Below are 25263 nucleotides of genomic sequence, written 5' to 3' on the forward strand. Positions count from 1 at the left end.
TGCTGTAGAGAGCCAAACTAAAGTGAGTCTAAACGGATCTCACCTCTGAGCAACTTAAATCAGTGCTCTGCCTCCGTTCTGATGTATCACCTCAAGGGTACTTACTGGTGACCTGACAGGGCTGGGGCTAAACTTCTCCGTGCAAAAAAGGCTTGTTCAAATTAACTAAGGAATCTCACTGGCTGCTAAATAAAATACTTTTATATAGCATTCTAAGATGTGTGTCTTTGGTTTTAAACAGATTCAACTGGAACCTGACATGGACAAAGAAATGTGCACGATTAGTTTGACAGAAAAGGGAGAAGAGGGGCTGTTTGTTGGGCTCACTATATTTTGAAGGCTCAGTATAATTGAAAATTAATAAATATTAAGAACACTTCAACTTTGTTTCCCAAAAAAGCTCCAAGAAAGGACTAATGAATCAATTTATCATTAATTACAATATAAATCAATGTTCAGAAGTACTCTAAACCCAGTGGAATATGGAATTCCACAGACATTATTTTAAAATCAGACTGTAGGGCGCCTGGGTGGCTCAGATGGTTAAGCGTCTGCCTTCGGCTCAGGTCATGATCTCAGGGTCCTGGGATCGAGTCCCGCATCGGGCTCCTGCTCCTTGGGAGCCTGTTTCTCCCTCTGCCTTTCTCTCTCGCTCTGTCTCTCATGAATAAAAAAAAAAAAAAAAATCTAAAAAAAAAAATAAAATCAGACTGTAGCAAAGTGGGCTTAAGGAATAAAAGCCAGTCCTTTGTGAAGATCATCATCCCAATTACCAGAATTTTTACTACTGAGTGGCCAGTGGCTTTAAAAAATCTCATTTTCTTTGATCCTTATGCCCTCTGAGATAGGTATTATCAAAAAAATAGTAATGGGAAGAAAACTGCGGTCCAGAGAAGGGTCTTGAATCAGTTAAGTGGCAGAACCTGGATTTGAACCAGGTCAGCTTGACTGACACCTTTATTACACTGTCTTCCACTAGAAAGCCTCCCAGACATGATAACTGGTTACCAAGAAGAAACTTTCTCTGTTCTCCTCTCTTAGCCTTAATGTAGAGATTTAGTATCTTTTCACAGGTATTAACACAGAAACAATGTTCTGCACAAACACACAGAACTACCCTAATATATCAAATACACAGTACATATTTAATATTTGTGAATTTCATTTTTAAGATTATTTTAAGGATGTTTTTAGAATTTGGTGAACACGCCCACAGATAAACGAAGAGGACATCGTGAAGTGTTAGAAAAGTCAGCATCTTCCTACCATAGTTACCTAGGAGTTTTCTAAACCTAAAAACCTCCATTAGTTTAGCATTCTAAGATGTGTAAACAGCCTGATTCTCTTTCATAACCTTGTTTGCTTTTTTCATTGAGGTGTATCCATAACCTGTAATCCTGAATAGTTTTTTCTGCCTTCGGTTTAATGTCCATTTGCACATTACATTGGCCTTCTATATGAATACTAAAATTCTATGAAAAAAAATTACTGTAATGTAGTGTGAACTCTAATTTTTATTCCTATTTTTGAAAGTATAGAAACACTTTCATACCTTGCCTGTTTATGCTCCTTTATTAATAAACTAACCTTCTGCTTGAGAACATGAAGTGAATTCCATTCCATTTAAATTTATTTTCATTTCCCATAATATGTTTCCAAATTTACTTTTTAAGTACTGTTATTTATTCATCCATTTACTTTTTGAGTGATGTCTTATGTTAGGCAAACAAAGGACAAAATGGATTAAAGCGATTCAAAATAAAAGAGAACCACTGGTTACCAGTTTACACTAGGAATTTTCTACCCAACTATATTCTCTAGGGGAATTACTCAGATCTTTTAATCTTAAAACATTCATCTTTAAAATTAACTTGCCCCACAATGGCTCGGAAAAACAACTCAGAACCTTTTATTCAATGTCCAGGTTACTCAAGGTACCACTTAATTTTTCAATAATTCTCTATTGAAACTTACATTTTTAGAAATTTTAGTCCTCAAAATATGCTTCCTGGTTTTTCTATAAATATTAGCCTTCTTGACAGTATTATTTTTAAGATTTTAGTCAGTATAATCACGTTCATTAGAACTGTTTTGTTTCTGGGGCACCTGGGTGGCTCAGTGGGTTAAGTGTCTGACTCTTGGTATCAGGCCATGATCTCAGGGTTGTGAGATGGAGCCACCCCTGCCCACTGCCACCACTGGGCTCTGTGCTAGGCGTGGAACCTGCTTAACATTCTCTCCCTCTGACCCCGCTGCTTGTGCGGAAGCATGCGCTCTCTCCCCCTCTCAAAGAGAAAACCACCAAAAACTGTTTTCTTATTCCTAATCCCATACTTACATTGCAGATATATATATCTTCATATTTCAGAAGGATTTACTCTATTTTTTCTCCCCTACTTATTTTTATGTATATAAAAATCCTTGACTATTGTGGTTCTGTAACTTCAAAGTTTTTAATGTTTCTATGTAATAATTATTAAATATCCATTAAAAATGGCATGAAAAATTTACACTATGTATAAAGAAAGAAAACACCTCGTATTGTATGTACTTGTAAGGAAGTAAGAACACAATCACTGACAAAGGTCTTGTCAAAACACCTATTCCAGGGGCGCCTGGGTGGCTCAGTTGTTAAGCGTCTCACATCATGGTCCCAGGGTCCTGGGATCGAGCCCCGCACTGGGCTCCCTGCTCAGCAGGAAGTCTGCTTCTCCCTCTCCCGCTCCCACTCCCCCTGCTTGTGTTCCCTCTCTCTGTCAAATAAATAAATAAAATCTTTAGAAAAACAAAACAAAAACAAAAAAAACCCACCCTATCCCATTTTAAGGGGGTCAAGTCCCATTCCTACTTCCCAAGTGTATAAAATGTTCTAAAGCATTCCAGTTACAGAGTAAGACAAAAGCTTTGTGGACCAAAAGTTAAAATCTGTGTAGTGTAGATTATTATCAGAAACACAAAGCCAGTGTGGAAGAGGGCTCTGTAACCCCTAGACATTAGGATGGTATGATCATTCACTAAAAAAAATAAAAGTGATTTTACAATAAAGAGTGATTTAAGGGGCCAAAATGTGCTGCACTGCAGAACAATCAGCAATGTGAATGGCCTAGAGAGTGTTCAATTCTAAAACTGCCCTGGCTTCTTAGCAAAAAGAGTCCTAGCAAATAACTCATTCTTTGCACTTCCGTGTTCCACAAACACTAACTATATTTTCTACTTACATTTACAATAGAGGCAAATAGATTCTCAGCATTTCTGAAACACCTGAAGAACCATGGAGAAAGGTCAAGGTCAATACAAGATAGCATTTTTAAAAGGGAGTTTAAGTAAGTTAGATCCTCAACCTCAAAAAAGGCCGCCATGCAGTCTGAGGGCTGTTTCACAAGGCCATGTTAATATCCGATGAACTTGAGGTTTCCACATATACTTACTGGAGTAAACCAGTTTATCTGTGAGAATCTGTGGCTCTTCTTGCTTGTTTCCTTGGGGAAAGGATAATGCTAATATTTCTGGCTACTTTTCTTTCTTTAAACTTCCTTAGGATTTCTTTTAGTAGCACTGTGTTTTCCAGTTTCTTATGTGAATGCTTAGTAGATTTAAATAACCTATTTTTCATGGTGCCTGGGTGGCTCAGTTGGGTTAAGCCTCTGCCTTTAGCTCAGGTCATGACTTCAGGGTCCTGGGATCGAGCCCCACGTCCGGAGCCCGCTTCTTCCTCTCCTCCCTGCTTGTGCTCTATCTCTGTCTCTCTCTCAAATAAATAAAGTCTTTAAAAATAAATAAATAAACCCACTTTTCTTCAAGCAAAGACTCTAATTAGAAATTTAACAAATTCCTCACATTCATCTTCATTAGTTGTTTTTCAGAACAACTTTTAAATTATGTGCTGTACCATCCTAGGGAGGTTATAGAACCATCCAAAAATGCAGGACCATCATAAAGAAAAGCACAGAAGAACAATCTGACAGACTCTAGAACTTATTCAACAATCCTACACTGGGCATTTATTATTTTTATTTTTTTTATATTGTATTTGGGTTATGAGTCACTTTTGGTGGTGTAACTTTTGTGGACGCTTATTTCAAATTTCATGGAGGGGGCTAGCTGGACTGAGCTGTTTGTCAAGACCCAAGCATGTAGTCATGGAGAAAAAGAAGAGAGTCCAATACCCTGCATCATGGCAGCTCTATACTGACTGGCACAGGCATGGTCCCTTAGCCCAGTGACGTCAAACGGCTGCTTGAGAACTTTGCAAGTCAAGAGTAAGCAGTTAGAAACAGATTTAACAGATAAACATTAGATTGGACTCATGATCTCATCTGGCAGCCTTGCATATTTCCCATCCAAAAGTCCCAGCTGGGATCACACTAATTGGGCCTCTTCAACCACATTGAGCAACAGGCGAAGAGAAATTTAGGGAGAAAATTTTAAAACTGATAAGAAACACATTGACATAGTGCCTGGTGAGGGGGAGCTGAAATAGGCCATCTGGATGCTTGTGTTTGTGAAAACTTTTGTTTAGTGGAAATAATTCACCTAACTCACAAGCTGTACAAATATGAAGATCAAAAGTCCTAACTTGCACAACCTGTCAGGAAAACCTGTGATACAGGAAACAGAGACTGTTGTCCTTACTTCTGTCAAACCAAAGCCAAAATGTCTTTGTGTGGTCAATGCCTATCTTGACTGCCCTGGTGTCCCTCTGCAGTCAAATGCTCTACCCCTGAGCTATACCCCCGCTGGTGTCCCTCTGTACTCAAAGGGTCTGTACCAGTACTTTACGGCCACATCTTTTGACTAAGAAAGTATACTCGTGGTAGAGGTTCACATTTAGAACATTTGCAAGTGCTTTTGCTTGGTGATTTCCTTTTAATACCTTTGGAAGTGAATAATACCCCTACCTGTGATGAGGAACCTGGTACAGAACTAACAAATCAATTATGCCATGCTGTTTAGTAATTTGACAGTTGGGAGAGCTCAAGATATTCAGCAAAATTGAAATTATGCACAAGGCTGGAATCATTGTGATATAAATAACCATAGTATTTACTTTAATGCCAGGAATTTATGGGGATGGAAAAGCTGAAGCTTCCCTGATTAGATTGGCTATTTTTAACATGTGACACTATGAAGTACCTTTTCAACATGCTTTCTTACAAATTTTACAGTTTTTCTAAAAATTCTTTATCATACATGCTACTGAATGGATAAACTTCCTCAGTAAGAATTTAATACCACATATCCTCAATTTCTCTTCATTTTCCACTTATTAAGGCTTCTTTGCATTCGAAGTCTACATGACTGCCCCTTTTTCCCCTTGAAACCAAACTGCTCTTCAATCTCTATTCCAGTCTTTTTAGACCTTGAGAAAATACCTTTCCTTCATGTCTTGCATGTCGTACATAAAAGAATATAAAGCCTAAGTCTTACCTTATTAACCCAATGGTTGGCTTTTTCCCACCCTTACTTAATTATCAGGTAAACTATTTAATGGTAACACAGTTCTATTAATTAGAATTGCCACCACAAAAAAGAAGTGTTACTAATCCCTGTTAAAAGAAATATTTTAAGTTATGTGAGATTCCAAAAGAACCCAAATCTACTACTGCAATCAGTCCAAAAGTATTTATCAAGAACCCAATGATCACGTCATACCTACTAGGATGATCATAGTTTAAAAAACAAAACAAGTATTGGTGAGGATATGGAGAATTTGGAACCTATATACATTATTAGTGAGAATGTAAAATGGTACAGCTACTATGGAAATGTTTGGAAGTTCCTCAAAAAGCTAAAGATAAAATTACCATATGACTCAGCAATCCTGCTCCTAGGTATATACCCCAAAGTAACTGAAAACAGGAACTCAGACAGAAACTTGTACACCAATGTTCACTGAAGCATTATTCACAAGAGCAAAAAGGTGGAAATAACCCAAGTGTCCATCAACAGACGAATGGATAAACAAAAGGTGGGAGAGCCATATAATGGAGTATCAGTCAAGAAAGTGATATGTGCTACAACATGGATGAATCTTGAAAATATTACACTAAGGGAAGAAGTCAGACACAAAAGGACAAATATTTCAATATCCAAAATAGGTGAATAGACTGAAAATAGATTAGAGGTTACCAGGGGCTAAAAATAAAGAAGAAGTTGGGAAGTACTGATTAGTGGTTACAGAGTTTGTTTGGGATGATGAAAAATTTTTGGAAATACAGAGTGGTGATGGTTGCACAACATGGTGAATGTAATTCATGCCAATGAATTGTGCACTTAAAAAGCATTAAAATGGCATATTTTTTAATAATTTAAAAAATAATATACCAACAACCATTGAATTGCACACTTTAAATGGGTTATATGGTATGTGAGTTGTAACTCAAACTTTTAAAAAGAATCCAATGGACTAGGGGTTGCAATGATAATTGGAGATCATTTACATCAAATAGTCCAATTTGAGAGTAAAGCAAATTCCTGTGCTCATCCAGGCAATGTTTAGTTGTGAAGGCAATTTGTAGTGATGTATACTGTTTGATTACATCAGACTTCTTTAATTCTGATATAATAATTTACAATAGAGTCTATGATAAAACCTAGCCTGGGCGCCTGGGTGGCTCAGTCGTTAAGCGTCTGCCTTCGGCTCAGGTCATGATCCTGGGGTCCTGGGATCGAGTCCCACATCGGGCTCCCTGCTCGGCAGGAAGCCTGCCTCTCCCTCTCCCACTCCCCCTGCTGTGTTCCTGCTCTAGCTATCTCTCTCTCTGTCAAATAAATAAATAAAATCTTAAAAAAAAAAAAAAAAAAAAAAACCCTAGCCCAATAACAACTATTTAAAATTAGAGGAAGAGAGATAACAAAATGGCACATATACTCCAGAGTCCACACACAACCTTTTAAAGTACAGTTGACGCTTGAACACCATGGGTTTGAACTATGGGGGCCAACTTACATGCAGATTTGTTTTTATAAATACAGCACAGTACTGTAAATGTATTTTCCCTAAGGATTTTAACATTTCTCTAGCTTACTTTATTGTAAAAATAAAATATACAATATATACATCACATAAAATATGTGTTGACTATATTATCAATAAAGCTTCTGGTCAATAGTAGGCTATTAAGTTTGGGGGAGTCAAAAGCGTGTGTGTCTGTGTGTGTGTGTTTTGTTGCTACTCAGGAAGTGGTTAGCACCCTTGATCTCTGTGACGTTAAAGGGTCAACTGTACTTTAGATGAGCGATTCCCAAACACGTGTTAAGACAATGCCTGTTATGGAAACTTACACAAGCAAGGACTACGACAAGCCTGTTGATCTGAAGTATTAACTACAAATCACTCTTATTTATTAAAACAAGGTTTTAAGTAGGCAACAGTGGCAATATTGGGGTCTTCACAGTTGGTAGGAAGCCAGGGATGGCTCATTCTCACTTCTGCTCTGGGTCTTTATCCTTATACTTACTCTATTTCCTGTGTCTTTAAAATCTCCACAAGTTTTTACCAAACCAGGCTAACTCTCAGTATCACTCACCATATTTGGATTTATATTCCAAAATTATAAACAAAGCCTAAAAATAATGGATACTTTGGATTATTAACACCCCCTTTCATTAGCATGGAAAACAGAAAACTGCCAGTATGGAAATTACAAATGTGTATGAAGGGTGAAGGATAGGTCAGATATTTTGTTGTCAGGTTAAAGAATGGATGGGGTTTCTAATCATATGGATTAATGGGACCATAGATAACCTGAAGGGAAGTCTGGGTTTCGGTTATTTTTAGCTTAATTTGGGAGTTTTTGCTGTAAAAACAAAATATACTGTATTTAGAAGATTTGAGTAACCTCCTGATAAAAGTTCAATGTTACCACTTAATTCAATCTGAGCATGTTTTTCCATAAAATTATCAAATTGACTGACGCATAATCTAAAGATGGAAGAAAACAGATTTAAAAAATCAGTCATTTGGGAAAAGACTAATTATTAATACTAATAACTGAGCCAGACAATAACCAAGACCGAGAAATAAAAACAAGAGGCATGGAGAAGTGGTTCCATGACACTGTGGGAAGTATTCTATATAGAGGCACTTACTGGACTGCGGCTTTAGTTTCTCAATAGTGGAATAAAACAAAACATTACAACATGGAACTTTTCCCCAAAGGAATGTGAGGAAAAGTTTTTAAAAGAAGCCTGGACGAATGACATGAGAGGAGAAAATTTTGTAATGGCTATGAGCATCGTATGTTTTTAATTCACCAATTAGAAAGATGACCTGAAAAGAGAGTAATATGTTGGATCATAGAGAAAATTTGTCAGCTTCATGATTAAGTACGTTATCCCGAATGGGCCCATTTTCTCTGTAGAGAAAAGAAACTCTGCTCCGTTGTCACATACACCAAACTTTATCATGCCCATTTGTCCTGGACAATATGTAGTCTGTCACTGCCACCAGGAAAAATGCAGCAGCACTGCATGGACCAAGCAAGCAGCAAGATGTATACAGGACTAAGATGCAAAAAGGCTTGCTTCTAGTTGTAGCTTTAAATCTATGCTTCCTGACTGAGCGAGCCATCCATCCTTTTAAGGTCTCTATTCCCAGAACAACAGGACGGTTTCTGAGGTACAAAGACCTCTAATACCTTATATATAAAAGTAAAAAATGTCAAGAAAGAAATCAACCATGAGCTCAATAAATGCCCTGCATTCACAAGTCAGTCTCTGAGCAGAAGCAAGCTCAGGTTCAATAATTCACAAATATTAAGAGCCACCCTTAGATCCATAGAACAGTATTTAAACAGTTTCACTTGGAGTTCTTCCCAAGTTATTAATACATGAGCAACAAAAGAACATTAATGAATAAGGGGGAAGATGCTGCTAAAGAAAGGCTCACTGCCAATGAAAAAGAAGGAAGAGCTGAACCTAAAACCAGATATCAGGACACGAAAGCACAATGATCTGGGGCCAGTTGGCCTAGGGATGGACTTAAACACCTCTACTGTTATGGTACAATAGGGGGCTCAAAACCTGATTACTGGTAACGATAGAACCCTTGGACACCAAGAAAAATTGAAACTGTTTGCTATACCCCTGCTTACTGAGGCAAGGAAACACGGTTTATGACTATGACCATTTAAGCAGTTTAAAAACAAACCTCTGTAAACAAAAACACAAATCCTAGCCCATAAGGGAAAGTTGCCTTTGTCAGATGAGAGAAGTCACTATAAAAGCCTAGTGTTCCTCAGACAGTCAAGGCAGGCCGAAGAGAGTCCACTCTGTAAACAAGCTTCAACCGTTGTTACTTCCTTTAGAAGAACAATGAAAACAGCCTGGTGAAAACTTCACCTAACTTTGAAGGACCCAGAACAGTTCTGCAGTTAGAAACATGCTACCTGGTAAGAATGAAAGAAAACCACTATCTAAATAAAAGCCTAGTTTTATTGAGAAGCTTAAAATTTGGTTATACTGAGAAAATTCTGGCTCTATGTAGTGATAAAATCAAAACAATTTCTATATCAAAATATTCAATCACATACTGTGCTTCAGTGTGTACCACCTGGTACACAATAAATACTTGGTTGATATTTTGTTCTGTGGGAGACAAACAGGGTAAGGAAGCAGTCTTTCTGACTGGAAGGTTATTTACCCAAATCCAGGCAAATCCTGAGCTCTTTGGAGCTCCTGGATTCCAAAGACATTCATGAAAAACCAACAATAAGCAGCAAGCCATTTCTTCTGAGACATATACGTTTTTTTCAAAGCCTAAAAACCTTTCAAGGTTGTGTCACAATGACCATTATATGCTGAGTAAACAGACCACTCTGGAGGCCCCTTCCCTTGGGCCTCCAAGTCTCCAGGATACCAGGTCTCTCCTAGAGCCCTCTCTCAGCATGGTCTGCCTTAGCATCCAGGGGCTCAAAAGGAGCGGCTGTGAGGGGCACCTGTAGATTCCATAGCAACACAAGGGCCATGACACTCAGATTGCACCAGTCAAGTGGCCACTTGCCTCTTAAAAAGCATCCTAAACTCTTTTGGTCGCTTTCATCAACCCTTATTCATGGCCACTTAGGCCGACTGCCTGGAGCAGGATGGAGCCAGACTTTTCACTATCACTCTTCACCTCAGAATCAGCCCGCAGCCTCTGGAACTCCTATTCTGCTTCCTTTCACCTTCTCTCAGCTTGGTTCCCCTTAAATTGTTTTGTTTTTCAGCACTCTAAAGGGGAAAAATATTTTCTAAAATGAAGCTGGCAAAAGCTTCAAAACATATGGCAGACAAGATGCCTACAAACCAAATACAGGTATCTCCACTCAATTATAGGTGACAACCATTTATTATAGCACAATGCAGAATGTCTTTGGGGAAAACAATGAGAATAAAGACTGTAACCTTAAGAAAAAAAAAAAGAAACCACACACAAACCCACATACCTAAAATGGAAGCCTCATGAGATGAGGAAAGCCAAGTTTTCATCTACTCTTGGGTTAGGCTTAATCTTTGAGAGTATAACGATGGCCAAACTAAGCTGCACATTACCACGGGGAGTGACCGGGTTAAATTAGAATAAGACACTGCCAGGTATTTTGAGCATTACAGTAAAAGCTGGAGAGGAGCAAAGCATTATTCAGTAGTTTGCACATCTGACCACAATTCAAGGAAAAAAATCTCTTTAGATGGCTGATTAAATGAATGAATCCCTCCTATTAGAATGAGCAGTCATATTCCCTCTAGTGATTTCCTGTCCAAAGACGTTCTATTGCCTCCCACCACCTCACAAGGAAACACCAATGATTACATCATTACTACTTACATTCAAAGCATTCTTTGCAGCTTCTGCTTCTGAGCGACTGTCAAAACTGACAAAACCTACGGGCTGAGGAAAGAAAAAAATATGAAGAAAAAACAAATCAGGAGATATCTATTTTTCTGGGTCAAAGGTGATGTCAAACCGAAGAGCTAAGATAAAGAAATGACCACAGGCAATGGGTAGAAATAAGAAAGCCAGTTCAAAAGAATCATGACGCAGTGGCTTAGCCAAATTTCTAACATGAATCAAAAGGGATTGTGAGGGTGGTTCTTCAAGGGCACAGCTGGGGATTTAGAGAATCATAAAAAAAAAAAAAAATCTAGAAGGGGTTGGAAGGTGAGCAGCAGTGAACAAGAGAATAGAGGAAAACTTGGGTCAAAAGGCTCTACTTTCCTAAATCAAATTCACTGTACCTCAGTTTCTTCATCTTTTAAAATGGAAAGAGAACCGAATCACCTTTTGGTACACTGTAAGTGCAAGGAATACAATGACACAATGATAAAAGCCCTGTACTCTCACTGCATGATCAAAATTATAAAATGAACATTTCCATCTCAAATCCCAAGGGATACCTTTAAAAAGTCCTGTGTTTAACTAGGTGTAAACCAAATTGTTCCAATTCAACAGAGAGGGGTGATAATCCCTGTGGACTCAATCTTTTAGTCCAGAAAGATGCTTGCAACATAGTTTATTCCTGATGAATCAAAGAATACCTTACTGAGAGATGAAAAGCGACTGAGAGGTGAGCATGCTGGATATTCAGCATTTTCGGGGGGGGGGGGGGAAACATACAGCCAAAAATTTCAAGAAACTTATAGAAACTATCAGGGTCATCGATTACCATTCTCCATTCTGCACCTTCTGTGCTCCACCCTAGACTTGGGACTCTGCCTGTGATTAGAACTTTCAAACACAGCATGATTCTTCACCAACAGATACTTACACTGAGTGTGAAAGTTTGCCTGTTTAACCTTATTTTTTTTAAAAAAAGGAAGAACTGGGAATAAAAGTGGGTTTGGAGGATTTCTTTTGAATATACAGACCAATCCCAATATAATCATGCTGGATGCATTATGTTTGCCATTTGCCTTCCTCAGGGATATAATTGTCAATCATTTTCCTGTGCTAATTCCTAACTAATCTCACAATTTTAAATCAACAACAAAAATTAAATCCTAATGAGAATTATAAAGGAGAATGCTGAGACCCAGTAACATTCTTGAAGAAAGTCAATTCAAATTTATTGTGGAGGTCATCATTTTATATGCAAGTTTGAAATTCTTACCTGCTTAGATGTGAGCTTTATAAGAGAACCCTCGTAGCCCTGAAAATTAAGAACCAAATTTAGACGAAAAAAAATTACTAGGAAAAAAAAAAAGCAACTGTAATAGCAACTTGCTCAAGTAAAAATGAGTCTGTTATGACTACTGACTAACTCTTCTTATAAATGCCTCAAGGTAACTGAGAAAGCAGATTTTATAGACGAATGCATGTATGTGCCGATGCTTCCATCCTTAAGGCCTAAAACAAATCATACCTTGAAATTTATGCATGTATATCTAGGTTTGTTTTCCTTTTTTTCATGAAATCGTACAATGGTAGGAAAACAGGTTCCTCTCTCAACAGATCTTTCTCATTTTACAGAACTAGGAGAATGAAGGGAGTAAATTTAGTAAGATAGGAAGATAAGTATGTGAGGACTTGGTCATGTGTTTGCTATAAGATAACATTAAAACATTCAGAATGTCCTACGTAGAACTTATTACTCGAAATTTCAAAACTGCCAGGAAAAGTTACACAGGTAGTGATACTGAATTCTTCTGAGTTATTTTGCTTACTTACTGAAGCAGCTAGTTTTCATGTTGGTACTCTGATTGGGACATACAAAAATTCCCTGTTGGGTTCTTACTCCAGCCCATCCTCAAGGAGGATAGAAACCCCTCCCTTTTCACTCCCTCCCGGCTCCTGAGGATAAGGATAACAAAGTGTGTTTATTTCTGAAAATAATCAATGGCTGGTGGCTTGCACTGATGGATGACACAAGGGGAAAAACACCATTTGACATGATTGACCACTGCACAGATCAGTGCCAAGACAGATTTGCAGACGAGGGTCAGGCTCCAGGGACTTTAATTAAAAAAGGGTTGTTAGGAATGTACCAGGGTCCTGACTCTTGCGTTGGGGTTTCTGGGCAGGATGTTGGGATTGATTCATCCTCCTATCTTCCCAGCAGAGAACTATGTTACCAATTAGCTACTGTAAACATTTTACCTCAAAGACCTTGAGCTCTTCTGGCCAGAGAGGTCATGATTCACAGCCCTGCCTCTTCCTTTCTCAAGGTGCTTTCTCTCTGAGAAACCTGGAGGTTTAAACACCCTGAAGGCCTCAGAGGCAAAGGACAAATGGATATTTCACTCAAGTACAACACCACTGGTAGCAATATATTGTGATCTCTAGCCACGAACAGAAAAGTAGTATCACAGACTACTTCCGAACACGGATGGTGGAGTCAGATTGCTTGGGTTTGAATCCTAGCCCTGCCATTTATTATGTGTGAACCTGAGCAAAATTTATTCAGTTGCTCTAAGTTTCATTTTCCTCATTTGAAAAACAGAGGCCAACCTACTTTAAAGGGTTATGATAAAAATTAAATGGAATAATCCATATGAGGGGCCTGCTGGCTAAATCGCCAGTATTTTGTCCATTAGTAAGATCATTAAAAAGTCCCCATCCTATGAAAGGGACAAATAGTAAAAATGGCAACCCTGCAGAAGATACTCAGGAAATTCTATGAAGCTGATACTCCCCCCAACATCTTTCCTTCCCACTTCCTCTCAGCTGACCTCATGTCTAACCCTTCTGTTTCCCTCTGTATAGTCATCAGTTACAGTAAGGGGATGGCTATTAGAACAGAGGTAGGTCTACTATTACATGGTGCCTTACTAGCGCAGAAGCTAGATTCTTAGCTTTGCTGGCTTTTAACTGGCTGCCCCTTCCACCTTCTTCCTTCCTTTCCTACCCAGTGTTTTCAGCTGTCACACCTTACTCTCCCTCTCCTTGAAAGGCTAGATCCTGTCCCCCAACCTGTCTTGCCTCTGCGGCTAGGGTCCTGCTTCGACAGGATGGATCTTTAATCATTAATCAAGATGGTCTGCCACCTAATCATAAGTGTGCCCCTAGCCAGGCACTGCTGCTACCATGTTCTCAGGGACCAGACACAAGCCCTGAATTTATCACGACTTCCAAATGTTCTCCTTGAGGGCCTAGGCCTCCAGCCCACAATCCACCCAGTCCCAGCTTTCTCTTATTCCCCACAGGTTAGCCTTCAAGACTTCTCCTTGGCAGCATGGTTTTTTCAGCTTTTGTCCAATTTTCTGGTAAGTTTTCAATTCTAGCAACATTAAATATCTCAAGTGATTTTTATCTCAATAGTCCCAATGGACAGGCAACTGAATTAAGTACTACACTATGTATCAGCATTAACAAGTAATTCCTTAAAACTTCGTCTTACTTTGTTTGAAATTTGGGACATTTTTCCACAGAAAAAGTAATGGTGGTTAGGTCCTTAGTCTAGTTCATGAAAGGGTAATTAACTTATGTATCCGAAGAATAGTATTAACAATATTTCAACTAATAAGAAACCTTGTAGGAATAAGCCTTGACTTATTTCACTGGAAATATAAGTAACAGTAATTGATAGTATTTTTGGTGAGCTGTACTCAGAAGAATACTCCCAATTGGCAAACGATAAACAGGGAGGACACTAAAACTGTTCTAAACAGAGCCAGATGCATGTCCCCATTATTAGTAAAGAAAGAGACTTATCTAGATTAGCTATTGGGGAGGACAAAAGGCAACTTCAGTCTTTCCTGAGACCGCACACTGGAACTGAGTTGTTAAATCTCCTTTACTAACTATCCTTTTTTAAAAAAGGTTACTTTGTAAGATGCTTTCTCAAACATACTTCTTCCTGCAAAAAGCCCACATGAAGCTTATTTATACACACACTTTTTGTCTCCTTTTATAATTTCTGAAAAAGAAAAGGTACCTTAAATGGTCTGAAAAGCAGATAGAGCTCCCGAGGTTTGATATCCAGAGGGAGACCACTGACAAATAGGGTCCGGACCTGGAAAATAAATATGAGGAGTGATCACAAGACTGTACAATCTAGAGAACAGCACTCACTTGTAATCTCAAAAATACGTGTCTTCATATATTTCACAAACCCCCCCTAATTCGTGTTCTTTCCGTAACCCAATGAACACTCTATGTTAAGACGCCATTAGACCAACTCTTGGATATTTCTATGGGATTACTCAGAATGAATTACCTCTAGCTGATTTAAATTTACAAACTGATCAGTCATTACCTGGTTCTGACACTATGAAGGGAAGAGGTCTACATAGTTAAAATATCAGCTTAAGAAGAAGAAAAAAAGTCACAAGAACAGTAAATCTACAGCTTCTCTGCTCTAAATCAAATGAACACAACATGGTTCAAAATTAAATCAGAACAATTTTTGTTTTTTCCTGCTTGTTTTGTCCTTGCCTCCCTCATCGGCATTAATAATTACAGTCATTTTTAAAAGTATCTTATTTTTAAGTAATCTCTACACCCAATGCGGGGCTTAAACTTACAACCCTGAGATCAAGGGTCACATGCTCTGAGCCAGCCAGACACCCTGATAATTTTAATACATGTAAAAAATAATCCAAACACATCTAAATAGTAGCCAAAATGTAGAACTCTTCATCTGCTCCGTTCCAAAACAGCAGGGAAGACCTCACTGACCTATAACCCATAAGGCCTAAGATACAAAGTATGTGATTAGTGTCTACTAAAATAGAGAACACAGATGACACACTTCCATTTGGGAGGATCAGAGAAAATATGTTAGCATTTGACTGGGAACTTAAAGGATAGGTAAAATCTCACCACCCGGATATAAAAGGTGAGGGGAATTGGAAAAGACTCGGAGGCACAGAAAAGCATTAACCAAGGCAGTGAAGGAGGGGATAGCACAGCATATCCTGGGAGAAGGAGAAGCCAAAACCGAACAAGTAGCTGCGGATCCAACTACAGGGGACATCACAAGTCACTGGCTCAGGAATCTGGTCTTCATTCAACAGGCAAGGAGAAATCACCATGTTTTCTTTCTACTTATTTTAGTTTCGTGTGCCTTTAGTCAAGTTTCCTAACACCTTCCCCCTCCAAACTTTGAAATACAATGGACATGTGACAGTGTGTAAGTTTAAGATGTACAATGTTGTGACTTTTGAGTATATATAATACAGTATTGTTACCTATAACCACAATGCTGTGCATTAGATCCCCATAACTTACTCAACTTCTAACTGGAAATCTGTAATCTTTGACCAACATCTCATTTCCTCCATCCTGATCCCCTGGTAACCACCATTCTACTCTGTTTCTAGGAGTTTGACTTCACCCCCAATTTTCTATTCCTCTTCTCTACTCCAGCTGATACAACATGATTGAGTTCCTCATTAGAAATCATGTTGCTACCTAAAGAAAAATTCAATGCTCAATTGTTAACAGTCTATAAATCTAGATTTTTCCTCAGTGTGAAAAGGGAGATCTTCTAGAACCCTAACGCTTTCCATTGATTCTGGTTGTGAAGAAGCACAAATCAGCAAGCAAGGCCCTTGTATTGATGCAGCATACAGTAAAAGGTCATGCTATCTGCAGACAGGTGTATAACCAACACTATGATGATGTAAACAGCCTCAGAATCACGAAGGACTTATTTTATTGTTATTCATTCATATTTTAGATTTATTGTGCTATAATTGATATACAGTTGACCCCTGAACACAGGTTTGAACTATGTGGGTCCATTTACAGGCAGATTTTCCCAATAAATACAGTATAGTACTGTAAATGTATTTTCTCTTCCTTACGACTGTCTTAATAACTTTTTCTCTAGCTTATTTTATTATAAGACTATTGTATGTAATATATATATAATATACAAAACCTGTGCTAATCAAGTGTTTGTTATTGGTAAGGCTTCCAGTCAACAGTAGGCTATTAGGAGTTAAGCATTAAGGGAGTCAAAAGTTATATGTGGATTTCTGACTGTGCAGGAGATCAGTGCCTTCTAGCCCCCACATGGATCTAGAGTCAACTGTATAATGAACTGTACTTTTTGTTTACAATTTGGTTAAGTTTTGACATACGTATAACCTGTGAAACCACCACAACAATCAAGATAATAAACATATTTACCACCTCCAAAAGTTTCCTGCCACCCTGGTTCTACCATCCACATTCCCAGGCAAACACTGATCTGCCTTCTACCACTATTAATTAATTGGTATATATGTTCTAAAGGTTTATACAAATGGAACCATGAAGTATTTATTCTTTTTATCTGGCTCTTTTACTTTTGTATAACTATTTTGAGATTCATCATCCACTGCTGCATGTATTAATAGGCTACTCCTTTTTATTGATGAGTAGTATTCTGTTGCATGGATATACCACAGTTCATTTATCCATTCACTTGATGGGACAACATTTGGGTTATTTCTAGTTTTTGGCTTTTAGGCTAGGGGCAGTCATGTATCAATTTGTACAAATCTTTGTATGGATGTATGTTTTCTATCTTCTTGGTTCAATACCTAGGAGTGGAAGGGCTGAATGATATGGCAGGTATATGCTTAACTTTTAAAAAAAAAACTGCCCTTCAATTCCTTGTTTTAGGGCCCAGAACATGATTTAAATGCTGTGTACTTAAAAACAAAATCGTATTCTGTGGCTCTTGGATAGTATGTTTTACAAACGTCCATTAGGTCAAGTTTGTTGTTCAATGTATCTTTTGCCTTCTCCCATCTCCCTCAACTTTGCCAGTGATAAAAACTCTTTTTCCAGGAACTTTGTTTTATCAAAGCTAAAGCCTAATTATGGACAAGTGCCAAAGACACAGCTGATGAGGGAATCCTGCCATCCAGTGTGCCCTCCCTGCCATCCACAACTGTCTTCCCACAGTCCAAAAAAGTAAACACCATCTGTCCTTGGCCACTCTAGCCAGGACAACCTGAGTAGAGAGGGAATCCCAGCTCCCATTCATTCCGATTTTGCTGAGTACCCAATATGTTTGACACTATGCCAGGTGCTGACTGGATTATAAAGATTTCCAAGGAAATAATGCAATAAGCTGATCCTATGGTTTAAGCCCTGGAGTCCCATTTGTCCATCAGGGAGGCTTAGCTATGTAACAGGTACCAATTAAAATTCAAGGAGTTAACTTATAAAACAAACTACCATTTACAGTATTGTTCTAAAGAAAAAGAACTCCACAAACTTGAAAGTCAAACAATTTACCAACAAAATACAATAGAACTCTGGGGGTTACCAATAAAATATTACTTGATATAAATTAAGGTTCATATACATCAATAAAATGTATTATGCAGCCAATAAAAATTATGTTCAAGAAAAAAATTACATTCAAGGAAAAAGTTTTATTTTATTCTGTAAAACAAACACCAACACACATACGTATGAAGAGAGGGATAACATGCCTTTATAGGACAGAGACACCAAAATAGTTATATTTATAGGATTTACCGAGTGCAGTGATTTTAATGTTTATTTGCTTATTTGTATTTTTTCTATAATACACACATTAGATACTTTTATTTTGTTAGATTGAGAACTGCCTATTTTTTATTGTTTTCTTTTGGAAACTATAAATAATGTCAATATTTACATCAATAAAAACTTCAAAGCGTATGGAGGAACCTTTTAATGTAAATATTTCAGAATTAGAAGTGATTCTTATTTTAGTATCTCAAACTATTATACATGAAAAAAATGGAACTCCCATTAGCCCTAAGTTTGCTACTCACCCACAGATGACAAGAGACTCAAAGCAACTCTGTTTTGTTCATCAATGGGAGGCGACTAAAATCTCTGGCATTTTATTTACATGGACAGGAGTTACACTTCCCATAATCTCATGAATCTCACGGTCTCAAAAACCTGCCAGGATCTCTCATCTCTCACTGAAGAGATAGTCTCTCCTCTGACAGAACAAACTGACTAGGAGAAATAATTTTTATTTTATTTATTTATTTATTTTTAAAGATTTTACTTGACAGAGAAAGACACAGCGAGAGAGGGAACACAAGCAGGGGGAGTGGGAGAGGGAGAAGCAGGCTTCCTGCTGAGCAGGGAGCCCGAAGCGGGGCTCGATCCCAGGACCCTGAGATCATGACCTGAGCTGAAGGCAGATGCTTAATGACTGAGCCACCCAGACGCCTCGGAGAAATAATTTTTAAATATTTATTTATGAATACAACTAAAGGTCACTTAAAACCAAGTGCGTGGAATCTATGAACTTTGAATTAAGTTAAAAAAAAAAAGGATAATGTATGGGAAAAAACTCTTCCTGAATATCTAATTCATGCTTTTCTATAGTGACCGGGACCGAGATCACGGGGCTATTTGAAAACAGCTTAGCTTCTCCACTCTTCTCACCCCCACACTTTTTATCTTAGCTATTAAATCGAGAAACACTTGCGGGCTTTGTCTTTGCTATGTTTCCGGAAATCACAAAGGTAAAACAGGGTTCTTCCTTGCAGGGACGTTTCAGTCAGTGAAAGAAACAGTCCGTAAATGACCTTCTATGTTAATAGAAAGCTTAGTTCATTCAAAAAGTAACCGACAGTGAGAGAAAAGTCTGAGACAGGTAAATAAATGATCAAATACTCAAGAAAAAAAATGTCGCCCCAAACAACAAATGAATGACACCAAATGAACTCTGTGGCATGTCAATCATTATCCAGGGCAGCCCTTCATTTACCAGCAGTGGCTATGGACACAGATGTGCCTGGCACTATGCCTTCAGCATCACAGATGTTTACTTTATCAGACACATGGGGAAACACACTTCTTACTCAAGGACACAACATGCCTCATGGAAGATCAAGACATGAAGCTGCTGACAGCTCTATCCCAAAGGGACTCTAATGGATTCTGTGGATGTACCTCCAGCTCCATTTTCACAACAGAACTGAAAGAATAAATGCTGCGGGAAATCTCCTGTGCTGGACAGTAAGAGCAAGGAGACTTCTCTGCTCAGCCATTTATCTGGCATTCCCTACAGAGGCCACAGTTCTATTTTGGATAAAACTGACCACGTGTTCTTCAGTGGGACTGCCAGTTCCCACCGAGAAAGTCAAGCCACATTTCAGTGACTTTTTTTTTTTTTTAAGATTTTATTTTTGAAGTAATCTCTATACCTAACATGGAGCTTGAACTCATAACCCCGAGATCAAGAGTCACAGGCTCTACTGACTGAGCCAGCCAGGCGCCCCTCAGTGACTGACTTCTAGTTTAATAAACTCTAAGTCATCGTATCAGTCTTGAGTTTCCTGAATAGAAAGGTCAAAATAGGCCTTGAAATGGAAGGGTCCCTTTTTATTTTTAAAGATTTTAACCATTTTAGAGAGAGAGCACGTGCGCGCCCTCACACACGCACATGCAGGCAGGGAGGGTGGCAGAGGGAGAGGGGGAGAAGCCCAAGCTGACTCTGCCTTGAGCACGGAGCTGGACATGGGGCTCCATCCCACAACCCCAAGACCACAACCTGAGCCCAAACCAACAGTGATATGCTCAACCGAATAAGCCACCCAGGTGCCCCAGGAACGTCTTACCTTTAACAAAGAACACACAGGTAATCTAGACATGAAAATATAAACCAAATAGACACATGCTTAACTTCAGCAGAGAATAATCACACTTTCCAGCCAATGGCCATATCTGCTAGACACCCCAGTGTCCAAAGACTATGGGCCTATGGGCATGTTTCAGTTGTTTATAAAAAGATGTTGGGGATCACTTCTAGCTGCTCTGAGCTAACCTCTTGAGGTTCATCTTAAATTCACAGGACTGGGAAAGGCTATTTCTCATGTTCAAATGACTCATGAATAACTATGTGAGGGACTCATTTAAAACATTCTAATGAATAAAGCCCATGGAGGTGCTTCTCTGATAATCAATCTATCTCCTGCTAGCCTTCTCTCCATCCACCCACATTCTTAAACCTATAAATAAATGTAAACTCCAAAGAAGCTTTCAAGCGTGCTATAAATTTCAGTCATTCTTTTGGAGTAATCATTCTTTGAACCACACAAGTATATTTACAGATAAGATCTTTCAAAGAGTGTTTTAGAGTTTGAAGTCTCTTATTTGGTATGGTGTAAGCATAATCCGAGGCACAGAGTATATAGTCTACAAATCTCTTCTGAATTACTTCAGAAATCTAAGTAATACTGTGTGTTCATGGGAGACAGTAAGTGTGTGCATGTTGACACCTCTGTGGACAACATGGCAAACAAAATGAGGCAACCCAGTTTCCCAGGCACCACCATAGTAGCATGGTCACAACATCAAATGATAAACACTCACAGGACAAAAAGGCAGAAAAGGTTCACATTATAGGACCCAGAAATTTAAAAGAAAAAGAAATGAGACAAAAAACTATCAGAACCCAGGCAGAAAAATGAAGACTGAAATTCACATAGACTGAAAGACAAACAGATCACAAAAAAATCAAGGACTGAACACTCATTAACATGGAAAGAATGATCAATACACGGTTACCAGTAAAATCACTCATATTTCAATTCATAATGACTTAAACATACTTGTGTATAAATAAGTCCCAAATCAACAACTATAGATGAGTAATCTACAAAGTTTTTTGAAAAGATACTCAAACTCGATAGTTTGCACATTTAAAGTGGCAAGTAGATATCCATGTTTATTGATCGAGAACAAGCCTCCTGACTATTAAGTGAAAAAGCAAACACCAGAATTTACCCATCCCAGTTTAATTTTTTCAAGTGGTTTTGTAAGTTAGTACATGCTAAAAAAAAAAAAAAAGGGGAGGGTTATTGAAAGAATGTTTACTAAATTACTCTTATGTTAATAGCAGGGAGGGAAAGTGGTATTTTATATATTTATACACATAAGCATTTAAAAATTTACGAACATAAACCATCACTTAAAGAACACAAGTCCAAATAGAGCTCCTTCCGTTGAAAATATGAACCCTGAGCCCAGCCTATGCTTTTGTCCTTAGAGACTCCCAGTTTTTCTACCTGTGCACCTTAGGGACAAGGTTGATCTAGCAGAAGTATATATTCACAGACTCACAGAATTGCAATGTGAAGCAAATTAACGCTTCACATTTCAATTCTGACTATGAGTCCGCGTTTGTTTGTACTTACACCAGAAATAAAACCTAACCAAAAAATGGGCATTAATGACTCGATATTAAGGCCCTGGGAGCAGGACCATCCTGGTTTCAGTCAAAGAGGTCTTCTTGCTTTGTGACCACCCTACTCCCCACTAACAAAAGAACGGAGGGATCACGCACTGTCCAACCCCCCAAGGAAGTGCCATCTTTCTTCTGCGAGACCACATACTATATAAACTTGGTTTCAGGGACAGAAAAGTTAAAAGAGCTCCACATATCTGTGGCAGCATAAATCCCATAGCGCTGGGTTGTTTTAACACAAATGGCGGCAGGGGTGCGGTGGGGGTGGTTCAGAGCCCTGAAAGTTTTACACCCTGATTATTTTACTCTTTTTAAATAAAGTACTGATGGATTTAAGTTCTTCGCTTATTCTGTAAGCATCACCTGAAACACCAAACTGTAACAATGAACCCTGCTGAGGATGGCATATCAACTCACTTCCAAAGAAGGCTTTGTTGGCCTGCTATGATTCTGCATTCATGTCTTGCCACTATGAAAATGGATTATCACAATTATTAAAATGGTCTGCCAGGAATTTAATCCTGGTTGCTGCTCAACAGAAACTGACCAGCCTTTGGTCAAGCTCCAGTTTCTTGCTGGCATCGATTTCCAGATGGAATAGGTGGTCAAGTTCCACTCTCCTGGCCACCTGCTGGACTTAAAGACGCACACCATTTCTGGCCCAGGAAAGGTATGTTTTGGTTCAGGAGGCCAGGTTGCTATAGATACCAAGTATTGACTAACCATAGGATAAAAGGGTCACTATGTTCTTATGAACTCCCAGGTTTTAGTTTTAGAATCTAAAACATAATTATCCACAAATAGGCTTTCTAGTTCTGAGGGATCTAACTATTGTTTACCCTAAGTGATAATTCAGTTGTAGAATATCACTATCTGTAGGATAACCAAATTTATACTCTTATTTAGGGCCCCTGGAAACCAGGGTGCCTTTGCCAAAGTGATCAGATAGTTTCCAGTAGGATCAGGGGAAGAAGCTATAAGATTCACGGGAGCACATATAGAAGAGGAACCACCATGGTTCCATAAACTCGTATATGCAGGGCTCAGAACATGCACAGGAAATAAGGACAGCAAGTTAGCACTGGGTACACCACGCCACTAGGTTCATTTAGATATCCTAGCCCAACCCAACGTCAATTTATAATCAGATGGTCTCAGTCCCAGTTTCACAGAACTGCTTAAGACCAAAGTTCAACCTAGGCCATACCACATGTCCACTATATAACTAAAAGGTAAGAGACAAATTGAGAATTTCTAGAGTTTGAAACCACCCAAGAATAGGCAGCAAATGTGTCTGTACATGTGAGCCCTCAACTTCATTATTAAGAAATTTCCTTAGTGCTGTCAGACACAAAGGGAAGTGGGTACCAGAAGCAGATCAGGAATTTAGGGTTTGAATTAGCCTACACAGAAAACTAGATGCATGTAAGAATTTAACCTCATTATGAGGAAGTTCACCGAGTACTGTCAAACAAGTAAATGGTTGTCAAGTTCTTAGAGTTCAGTAAGATGCTCCTTATAAAAGCAGGACATTTCACTCCCCTTAACTCTAGTCCTATTCTTATGTACCCTGGCTTCCCTTAGTCCCTTCCTTTAAGTCAGCTTTTGATGGCTTACTCTGTTTCAACCCTGGATAGCCCGTGGAATCCTGCTCTTCAATTACACTGCCTGCATTGCTAAAACATGAAGATTTTTAAATGTACTCATTAATGCAGTGTATTGTAAACAGAAGTTTGCATTCTAATCCCCTGAAGTGCATTTGCCCTTAGGATTTTAATCCTATAGAGTACCCTGAGGTTGAATGCCCACAAGATTATCTGGGCTATCCACATATACACTTTTCTAAGCACTGATAAAATGAAATACAAGCAGAAAAAGACCTTATCAAAATCTCAAGCCTTTTCTTTCTCCTTCTGCATAGCTTGGGTGATTGAATAATCTGCGTGACAAAATAAGAAAATAAAGTCATTCCACCTCTCCCAACTACACAGAAAAAACTATCCCCAAGAGCACAATATTTCATAGTCTTATAGAATACCTTAAAAAAATTACTCATTGGCAGATTATGGTCCCAACACTGTCCAGGGCTCTAAAGTATGTGTTTTTTATATTAATAGTGGATAAAGTTTGTTTGGAAGAACTTGATCCCACTGCAAACTTCGGTTTGCAATGTCTTTATTTTTTTAAGACTTTACTTGAGACAGAGCACCTGAGCAGGAAGGGGGGTTGGGAAAGAGCAGACTCCCCACTGAGCAGGGAGCTCGACATGGGGCTTGATCTCAGGACCCTGGGATCATGACCTGAGCCAAAAGCAGACGTTTAACTGACTGAGCCACCCAGGCGCCCCTGCAATGTATTCTGAATAACCACTGACAATGCACCACAGTTCTAACATAACTAGAAAGCTGTGGTGAAAAGGTTGGCTTCCCAATATTTAGCTGTGGGAGATGACCCAATATACACTTCCAAATTCTTGATGGCAGCTCAGCTCACTTTCAAGCTGAATGTTCTTCCTAGAATTAGTGGTGAGCATCCTAGTACATAGCAGTAGTACTAAGTATCTGTACAAGGAACTAAATGAGTTAATGTAAAAATTGAATCACAGTACTAGGATTGAGGCATATGAGATAGCCATGTGATTTATGAATATCCAGATATGGATGAGTATGAAGAAATAAAGTCATTGTGATTTTTTATATGCATTCAAGAGGTAAGTACTCAAGACAGTAAAAAGGATACGTAGTAAAAATAAACAAATAAGCATTCATGTGGAACCAGGCTGCTAGGATTCAAATCCCAGTTCTGTAACTCCCTAGCTATGAACCTTGGACAAGTCCCTTGACCACTCCATGCAGAAGTTTCCTCATCTGGGAAATGGAGACAACAAAGGCAGTTTTTAAATATGTCCACAAAATTTTCTGGACTCTTCCCTTCAAGAGGTAGAGCTTAATTCCCCTCCCCTTCAGGGTGGGCTTCACTCAGTGACTCACTTCTAATGAACAGAATACAGGAGAAGTAATAGTGTGCAACTTCTAACCCTAGGTCGAAAAAGGCACTGTGGCTTCCTCAGCAGATGCAGGCTCTCTTGGATCATTTGCTCTAGGGGAAGCCAGCTGCTATGTCATACTGATACTCAAGAAACAATATG

General features: G+C 38.6%; 1 protein-coding gene and 1 long non-coding RNA gene across 3 annotated transcripts in view; both read right to left on the reverse strand.

The window, feature by feature from the left end:
• The window catches only part of LOC102732633 (RNA binding protein, mRNA processing factor), a 126665-nt gene that overhangs the window by 39213 nt on the left and 62189 nt on the right, over positions 1–25263 (reverse strand). The window contains exons 2-4 of one of the 2 annotated variants that reach the window (XM_081808572.1): positions 14853–14930; positions 12090–12128; positions 10808–10870 (exon numbers count right to left, since the gene is read on the reverse strand). In XM_081808572.1, the coding sequence (XP_081664698.1) occupies positions 10808–10870; positions 12090–12128; positions 14853–14930 (180 nt within the window). The remainder of the gene's footprint in view (positions 1–10807; positions 10871–12089; positions 12129–14852; positions 14931–25263) is intronic. The other variant, XM_081808565.1, reaches the window with a different exon arrangement.
• LOC145717831 (uncharacterized) lies at positions 1648–10801 on the reverse strand. Its single transcript, XR_014141301.1, has 2 exons — positions 6817–10801; positions 1648–6598 (listed from the first exon to the last, which is right to left on the reverse strand). It is a non-coding gene; the product is annotated as an uncharacterized LOC145717831 (long non-coding RNA).

The sequence above is a fragment of the Leptonychotes weddellii genome, chromosome 2, assembly GCF_054177405.1.
Source record: "Leptonychotes weddellii isolate Sample4059 chromosome 2, ASM5417740v2, whole genome shotgun sequence".
In the NCBI taxonomy this organism is placed as follows: Eukaryota; Metazoa; Chordata; class Mammalia; order Carnivora; family Phocidae; genus Leptonychotes; species Leptonychotes weddellii.